Source organism: Bubalus bubalis, chromosome 3, assembly GCF_019923935.1.
Source record: "Bubalus bubalis isolate 160015118507 breed Murrah chromosome 3, NDDB_SH_1, whole genome shotgun sequence".
NCBI lineage: Eukaryota > Metazoa > Chordata > Mammalia > Artiodactyla > Bovidae > Bubalus > Bubalus bubalis.
The window spans coordinates 38725931-38734070 of NC_059159.1; the positions used below are offsets into that span (position 1 = coordinate 38725931).

At 56.5% G+C, this 8140-nt stretch overlaps 2 protein-coding genes across 3 annotated transcripts; one reads left to right on the forward strand and one right to left on the reverse strand.

Moving 5' to 3' along the window:
• Positions 1 to 1018: 1018 nt before the first annotated feature.
• On the reverse strand, positions 1019 to 1997 carry EMC6 (ER membrane protein complex subunit 6). The gene is made up of 2 exons (XM_006079705.3): positions 1775 to 1997; positions 1019 to 1587 (listed from the first exon to the last, which is right to left on the reverse strand). Exon 2 carries the CDS (start codon positions 1539 to 1541, stop codon positions 1209 to 1211), a length of 333 nt encoding a protein of 110 aa, XP_006079767.1. The 5' UTR covers positions 1542 to 1587; positions 1775 to 1997; the 3' UTR covers positions 1019 to 1208.
• A 39-nt stretch (positions 1998 to 2036) lies between these two features.
• On the forward strand, positions 2037 to 7232 carry TAX1BP3 (Tax1 binding protein 3). 2 transcript variants are annotated; one of them, XM_006079703.3, is made up of 4 exons: positions 2040 to 2191; positions 5376 to 5495; positions 5900 to 5977; positions 6270 to 7232. In XM_006079703.3, the coding sequence occupies exons 1-4, from the start codon at positions 2153 to 2155 to the stop codon at positions 6405 to 6407; spliced, it is 375 nt and encodes a 124-aa protein (XP_006079765.2). In that variant the 5' UTR covers positions 2040 to 2152; the 3' UTR covers positions 6408 to 7232. The 2 variants fall into 2 exon arrangements, with proteins under 2 accessions (XP_006079766.2, XP_006079765.2); XM_006079704.3 differs by lacking the exon at positions 5900 to 5977 and having other exon boundaries at positions 2037 to 2191.
• The last annotated feature ends 908 nt before the right edge of the window (positions 7233 to 8140 follow it).

The following is an 8140-nucleotide window of genomic DNA, read 5'->3' on the forward strand; positions in this document are numbered from 1 at the left end:
AGCACTGGCTGCCTGGTCTCCTTGCTTCTTGCCTGTGATAAACACTGCTACAGTGTCAGCAGATTAGCTGGATTGTGCACGGGTGGGTGGGCGGACCCAAGTCTGGTTTGAAAGCAGAACTCCCCACTGTGGCCTACCTCACAGCCTCTTAACTGCAGATCCAGGTCAAAGACTTTCCTTCCCAATTGCCCTCACACATGCACTTTCTTGCACGTAACCCCCTTCTCCACAATTTTGAGTCTCAATTGTAATGTTATTTCTTCAAGGAAGCTACCCAACGCCCCCCCCCCCCTTCCCCCCCCAATAATCTGGACTAGGTTTGGGGCTCCTCTGTACTCTCTTCATAGTTCTTAGCATAATCTATTTGTGACATCAGGTAGCAGTCCTGGTTGAGTACAGTGGTAAGAGTATCCCCATCTACTGGGGACCAGTGACGATTCCCCCACAGGGAGGCAACATGCACAGTGATAAAGAATCTGCCTGCCAATGCAGGAGTCTCAAGAGACCTGGGTTCGATACCTGCATCAGGAAGATCCCCTGGAGAAGGAAACGGCAACCTGCTTCACTATTCTTGCCTGGAAAATTCCATGAATAGAGGAGCCTGGTGGACTACAGCCCATGGGGTTGCAAAGAGTGGTACCTGACTGAGGAACTCAGCACCTAGTAACTGAGTTACAAGTGTAAAATAACAACTGTAAAAAAGTAACAAGTGTAAACGGTACAAGGTACGATGCCCGGCATATTTGTTGTTGCGAAGTCGATTCTTCTGCGACCCCATGGGCTGTAGCTCGACCGGCTCCCCTGTCCCCGTAGGGAACACTATAACTGTTACTAGTTCTCAGGATGCTAACGGTAAGTTCTCTCCTTGTTTAGGTCCTCGTGTCCTCTCTCTGGGTGGACAAGGAATCAAGACAGAAAGCTAAGGCCCCAGTCCCAGTTCTCCCACAGTTAGTACCAGGGATTCTACACCCCCTGACAGCCAAGGGTTATGCGATGAGGGAGGGAAAAAAACTCCACAAAGGGTCTCACGCTTCATTTAATCTGAAGAACTGTACAGGCTCTTCGTCTTCAGATATAAATTATTTATACCTTCACAGAACAAGCAGCGATTCCAACAATTTAAAAACTAGGTAAATCTACCCGGTGTTAATTTCTGGCAACAGTCCTCCCGATCTGTTTTTTTAAAAAAAGTCATCCCTGCCCCCGTTTCAGTAGACGTGCACCATGCCGTAGAGGAATGTCCAGAACAGGACGTAGGTGAAGAGGCCTCCGATGAGACCCCCTGTAAAGAGAGGTCTTCGCGACTTAAAATATTTGTTCCACCTCCTTCCCGCCTTGAGAATTAAAAGCAGGGAGAGCAAGATGGAGGCGAGCAGGTAGAAGATGAAGCCGTAGAGGCCAGTGAGGCCGAGGATGCCGGCCGTGGCCCCCGACAAAGCCGACACCGAGGTCCGGCAGTAATCCAGGACGGCGGCGTTGCCCCGCACGGCGGCCTCGCTGATGAATGGCGGCCCTTCCCGCTTGGCCACCACAGCGGCCATCGCACCCTCCCGGGCTCAGTCTGATTTCTCGTGGAGCAACGCGGGGCTGTGGAGAGAACCAAGTTACAAGTGGCGCCCGGAGCAGGGCGAGTTTGGGTTCACGCCGCCCCTCCCCCTGGGGCCGCCGAGGCCCCGCACCCCTCGGTCTCGGACCTTCGAAAGACGCTGAGAAGGCTGAGAGCTCGGGGTGCCGGCGGTACATCTGCATTTCCCGCCCAGACTCGCTCAGTTACCTGGAACCCAGCCGCGGACACTGTCACTCGACGTTCCCTCAGAAAGCCTCGAGTACGGATCCCCGCAACGCCATCTTCCGCTGGAGGATGCTGGGACGGCCCAGGCTGCGCAGGCGCCTGGCCCCGGTGCCAGCCTTGCGACGCATGCGCAGTGGTAGCCCCGAATACGCTCCACCCTCTCCCTGATTTTCTGCGCACACGCCGTGACTTCCGAAAGCCGAACAGCGCTCCGGTCGGTGATTGGCCGGAGACTTCTTAACTATTCATAAGGGGGCGGGCCTGGTTGGGCCGCCTTTGTTAACCAAGAGAGGGCGCGGCCGCGGGGATTTTCGCTGAGGGCTTCTCTAAACTACGCTTGGTTACCAGTTTGGGGTCGAGATGTCCTACGTCCCGGGCCAGCCGGTCACCGCCGTGGTGGTGAGTGCGCTCGCGCGGGCTCCTCCTCGTCCTGGCTTGCCCCCACTTTGCAGATAGGTAAACTGACACCCCACACAGGTTGACACAGCGTCGAGCGGGGCTCTTGCAAACTTGGAGCCAGAGCTCCGAATCCCGCTCTGCCTCAGCCGGGCCGCGGTCTTCCCCAGCCATGCAACGGAAGTGCCTGGGACGCAGAAACCTCCTGAAGAGCCAGGATCCAGGCCAGACCCCGCGTATTACCGCCGCCGCTTTGGACTTCTCTCAGCCAGCCGGGAGCCGCGAAGATTGAGGAGAAAGGCTCCGGCTGTGGGAGTCTGGGAAAGCGCCCCTTTCCTGGAACTGTGTCCCCAGCTGGGCAGCCGCGAGGGGCGGGCGCCGGCCCCGACGTCTATGAGTCGCAGCCTCTGGAATGAGGAAGTGCTTCCTCCGCTCTAGCCGGCGCCGCCGCCCAGAGGGAGGCTTGGGGGGTGGAGGTGGCCGGGGCCAGCGTAGCAGCCAGACCCTCACCCCTCCTGTGCAACCTTTCCTTCTCGGACCCACCGCCGCCCGGGCCAGGGTGAAGGTTCATGCAACGGGCTCGATCCTGATCGAACTTTCCCTGGATTCCCAGCCCTTGGGGCAAAGTCCCTAGCTGGCACCTGGGGCCTGGGTCCGCTTAGGCCCTACTCTCCTCCCTTGGGTCGTCTCGGGTGCCAAGTACTATTAGAATAGGTAAAGGCAGGCGGGGACATTAGAGCCAGATGTTAATGCCACAGCTGGATGGGACCTGCAGGCCCCATTCTGTGGCTGAGGTGGGGAAACTGAGACCTAGAGATAAGTCTGCTGCTGCTGCTAAGTCGCTTCAGTCGTGTCCGATTCTGTGTGACCCCATAGACGGCAGCCCACCAGGCTACCCCGTCCCTGGGAGAGAAGTCTGGTCATGCCTAATTGTGCAAAGAAGCCCTCAGAAAGGAACCAGGTCGCTGAGAAGAAATGCCTTCTGGGCAGCAAACGGGTTGGGTGGAAGTCCCAACCCTGGGGCCTGGGACTGGCTACAGTATTTCAGATGGCAGTGCTAGGGACTCCTGCAGTCAGGTGGTGTGCCCAGGGAGCCACTGATAAAAGCTGACATTTGAGGGTGAGCTTAGAGCACCAGCTCCAGGACCTGTTGACAGCAGTCCTCAGCTTCACCCTGGCTGCACCACCCCGCTTTTCCCAGCTCTCTAGTTACCCTAAAGAGAAGGGGTCAAGTTTGCTCCTTAGCTGGAAAAAAAAAAAAAAAAGGGTGTAGGTGGGAAAGCAGAGAGGGGCAGTAACCTGCCTGACCTTGCCCAGCAAATCAGTGACAGGACCTTCTCTCCCAGTCTTAGAGCCTGTACTTTTTTCTGACCTTGGAGAGGGTCAAAGGTGTGCAGAGGTGTATGTCAGAGGAGGTGGAGGCGGGCCCAGAGGAGCGCACACGTTAGGGCACGAGGACGTAGGTCCAGTGGGCCACAGGCGTCACGCTTCCTACAACCCCTTTCTCACATGTCATGGCTGGTCCCTGGGCCTTCCTCAGAGCTTTAGGACCTTGGCCTTCCAATTCTTCTCATACTAGGAACATGTCTGAACACGGTGGGTGGGGTCTGGCCTCTCCCTCTTGTGTCTTGGATCCAGGATGGGGTGGAAGCAGCTCCTCCCTACCCCATGCCCTCTCCCGTGTAGTGAACATTTTGGCTTCTCCTCTGAACTCTGGCTTCGTAGGCTGGTCTGCTTTCTGGACCCCTGCCTGGAGCACTCCTGGCTCTCCAGCTCAGCAAGCGTCTTCCCCTCTGGGGTCCCCATCTGGGAGGTGGTTGTGTTCAGCCAGGCCAGGTGGCCAACCCGATGCTCCCTTGATGCTTTTCTGCTACAAGTAGTCTGGAGTCTGTTTTTTCATTTTAAATTTGGCTGTGCCTGGTCTTAGTTGCAACATGTGGGGTCTTAGTTGTGACCTGTAGGATCTAGTTTCCTGACCAGGTATCAAACCTGGACCCCCTGCATTGTGAGTGAGGAGTTTTAAGCACTGGGCTGCCAGTGAAGTCCCTGGAATCTGTGGATCTCAGTTTCTTAGTGGCTCATGTCCCCTGGCCTCCATATTCCACCTTGGTGAGACATCTGTTCCCCTTCTGCCTGAGTGGTCGTTCTAGCATCAAATTTGACCACGATCTACCATTACCCAGCCCTCCCTAACTCCTAAGAGCTCCAGGGCCCAGAATCAAGATCAAGTGGCCAAACTCCTAGTCAGTCCAAGGCCTGGTGCAAACGGTACCTCCTTCCTGAAGCCCCTCTGGTCGAGATCCAGTCACCTTTTGCTTTGGTTTTTTTCTTCTTCCTGTTAAGACTCTCAACTTTGGAGGTGGGGCTGTCTGGTCTGGCTCCCAGCATCTGGTGACCGGAGGTGCCTGCTGAGGACTTTGAAAGAAGCTTGGCGCAGATGGGAACCCCCAACCTCAGAGTATGGTGGGAGAGCTCTAGATCCCTTCTGCGCTTCCTACACTGCACAAGTCAGGGCCTGAGGCTTAGGGAGATGCCCCCTCCCTCCTGTCCTCCCAGCCTTCTTGATCTGGGTTCAGCCTCATTTCACCTCCCAGTTCCGGTCCTGCACTATACACTCCGGTCTCGTGGACATGTATCCACAGCACCTTCAAGCCTCTGCTCCTGTTCCTTTGGCCAGGACAGCCCTTCCTCCTTTCTGTGCAAGTCCAGTCTCTGCTTTTCCTGAAGCATCTCCTGGCTTGCCCTGGACAGGGCTGGCTCAGCAATCTGAACTGGCTCAGCCAGGTGCCTGCATTTTTTTTCAGGGCCTGACCACTCCTACCCTGTGTGGTCCCTCCCTTGGGACACAGGAGCCCATCCAGAGCAGCCACAGCAGCCTGGCTTTTGGGTCAGGAGGGGCTTAACATGTGTGAGGAAGGCTGGTGCCTGAGGCAGAGGAAGCTAGGAGACGTTGGGACGGAGGGTTGTGGGGGTGGACTGGTATGGCTGAGTTCTGTCTCAACCCCCCAGCCTCCCAGCCTCGTGACCAGCTAGATTCCTGGTGACCAGCTAGATTCCTGCAGGAGGCCCTGGGCCCTTCCCCCAGGACATGGCTACCCAGCTGCCTGAGGCTGCTGCAGGGGTCACAGACCCCATTTGCTCTCCACACCTGCTCGTCCCCAACTCGTTTTTTTTTCATCTTTGCCAGCAAAGAGTTGAAATTCACAAGCTGCGTCAAGGTGAGAACTTAATTCTGGGCTTCAGCATTGGAGGCGGAATTGACCAGGATCCCTCCCAGAACCCTTTCTCAGAAGATAAGACAGACAAGGTGAGCTGGACTAGGATCTGGGGACCTCTCTGTGGGGCACAGAGGCCTGAGATAGTGGCTCTTTGTTTCCTGGGCCTTTGTGGAAGGAGCAGACCTCCTCTCTCTCAAATAGTCCTCTCTTAAGAAGGTCCAAGAAAAAGAAGAAGGTTCAAGAGATGATCTGTTGGGAGTAACTAGGGGTGGGGTGGGGGAGAGTAGGCCTCCCAGCCCTCCCAGCATAGGAAGGCCCAGGTGGCCAGCAGGGGTTGGAGCATCCGTGGGGCTGCCCTACTTCCCCCTTGGCTGTCTTAGCATGGCCAGGGTGTGGAATAGATGGCTAGGAGTATGCTCTGCTGGGCTTTGCTCTATGGCTAGGCGGCCAGTCCAGTGACCCCCAGGGACTGACGTGGGCTGCCTCTTCCCAGGGCATTTACGTCACACGGGTATCTGAAGGAGGCCCTGCGGAAATTGCTGGGCTGCAGATCGGGGACAAGATCATGCAGGTAACCAGTGTCCCGAAAGAGGAAAACAAGGCTTGTGCTGGAGGGTGTAAAGCCCTTGGGGGTGGTAGGGCTGCCCCTGCCTACCTCCCTGGGCACCTGGGAGACACACTGAAGTAGTTTAGGAGCCTGTGCTGGATCCCTCTTGTGTGTGTGTGTGTGTGTGTGTGTGTGTGAGCACGTGCCCAGCCCGGGGACATCAGCTTGGGTGACCCAGGCCCCCCAAAGCCCGTCCTATTTTCACATCCCAGAAGGCAGCGAACCTGAAGTGGGCTGTGTTCTCTCCATGGGCCAGGTGAACGGCTGGGACATGACCATGGTCACACATGACCAGGCCCGGAAGCGGCTCACCAAGCGCTCGGAGGAGGTGGTGCGTCTGCTGGTGACGCGGCAGTCGCTGCAGAAGACCGTGCAGCAGTCCATGCTGTCCTAGCAGCTGCCAGGGGCCCCGGCTGTGCCTGCCCGCCCTTTGTACAGTGACACCACTTCCACGCTCTGTCTGCCTCTCGTCCTGGCTTCTGCTCATTGCTGGGTCCCCACTCAGAAGGGCAAGAACGGATCCCTGGCCTGGCCTGATCCCCTCTCCCCGCACTGACCCAAGGCTCTGGGACCATCTCTCCCCCTTGGATGCTGAGGACTGGCAACAGGGCCTGGAGCCGAGTCACAGTCAGCCTGCAGTGACCAGTCTCAGCCCCCAGACCCTGCTGCTTGGCCACAGTAGTGCCCAGGTGATCAGGGGCCCCACTTCCTGATAGCACCACGCAGCTGAGAAGCACAGGGCTTGGCCCTACCCCCGTTTCTCAGCTCCACAGTGCCTGTGCCCCATGCTTTTCCCTGCATTCCCCAGAGGGGACTCAATTCACTGCCAGAGACACTACAAAGGTCTGCCTGGATGGAAGCCAGGCAGGCTCGTAAGTCACCCCATTTCACCCCCACCCCCCAAGGGGCGCTGGCCTCCCCCAGGGTTCACCTGCTTACAGGATTTAGACGAGGGTAACATCAGGGCAGTTTTCAGGACTGCCCATTTTTCTCTATGCCTGTGGGTTTAACTTTTATATTTTTTTAATCACAGCTTTGATACAAAGTGTTTTTTATCTCACTCTTTGGAGGTGCCAGTTCAACTTTGGAATTTAAGCTTACTAATTCACACGTGGGAGCTACTCTTAGTGAGGGCACTGGCCTGACTTTGGTTACTGTGGAAATGGGGCAGTGGGAAGCTGCCCTACATCCTGTGCCCAATAAACAGTGCTGGAATTCATTCATCAGGGGTCTTTGCTGAGACACGGGGGAGGGATACTTGGGGGTGAATTGTCAGAGGGCTTTGGCCATGGATGAAGCCCATCTATTCCCAAACCCACTGATGCTGTACTGGGCCAGGGCTGCTCTGTGGGAATGTCTGAGAGTCCCTTCACTGGAACTGGGCCAGGGAGACCCCCACTACCTTGGTGTAACCTAGCCTCAGCTCCCATCGGGAAGGAGCCTCATGGACACCAAGGGCAGACACGCACCCCCTAAGACATAAGAGAACTCGGTTTATCCATGCCAGGGACGCAGGCTGTGGTTTGATGGTATGGGAGTGAGCTGGGGGGCGCTGTGCCCTCTGCGTGGCCCAGGACTGGTTGCAATACTGACTCTGGGAATTGCCGCCACTCATGGACCCACTAGCCTAGGCAAGTCAGATTTTTGCAATCTCCCATCTTTAAAGTGTGTTACCCAACCACACACTGGGTGGCCCAAATCAGGCATGTGGGCTTGGTCAGGCTGCACTTTCTGCTTTAGAGAAACAAGTCCCTAAATTCTTTGATACTTAGTACAGCTGGCTAGAGGAAGAATCTGGAAGATTTACCACCCCCTCCCCTGCCCCTTCTCCCACATACCCTTAAAGAACGCATCCAGCCCTTGCTTATGGCCACACAGCCGGACTGCCACACCTTTGGTCATGCAGACGGTCCCTGTGGGACCAGCTTGGCCCTGAGCATCCAGCAGTGCCGCCCAGCAGGGCTCCCCTGGTGATACACTGGGTTGGCACACAGCCATTTCGGAATTGGTGAACTTCAAAATCCCACGCACTTCCTTACGGTGGAATGACTGAGGCTGTCTCCCTAAGCCCTAAGGACTTGGTTCGGAAGCCAACACACCTGCCTCCTGCATCTGGCAAATGCTCAG

Coding starts and splice junctions, on each gene's coding strand:
- TAX1BP3 (XM_006079703.3), top strand. CDS start 2,153: ATGTCCTACGTCCCGGGCCAGCCGGTCACCGCCGTGGTG. Junction 2,192..5,375: donor AGCCGGTCACCGCCGTGGTG/GTGAGTGCGCTC, acceptor CATCTTTGCCAG/CAAAGAGTTGAAATTCACAA. Junction 5,496..5,899: donor CAGAAGATAAGACAGACAAG/GTGAGCTGGACT, acceptor GCCTCTTCCCAG/GGCATTTACGTCACACGGGT.
- EMC6 (XM_006079705.3), bottom strand. CDS start 1,541: ATGGCCGCTGTGGTGGCCAAGCGGGAAGGGCCGCCATTCATCAGCGAG.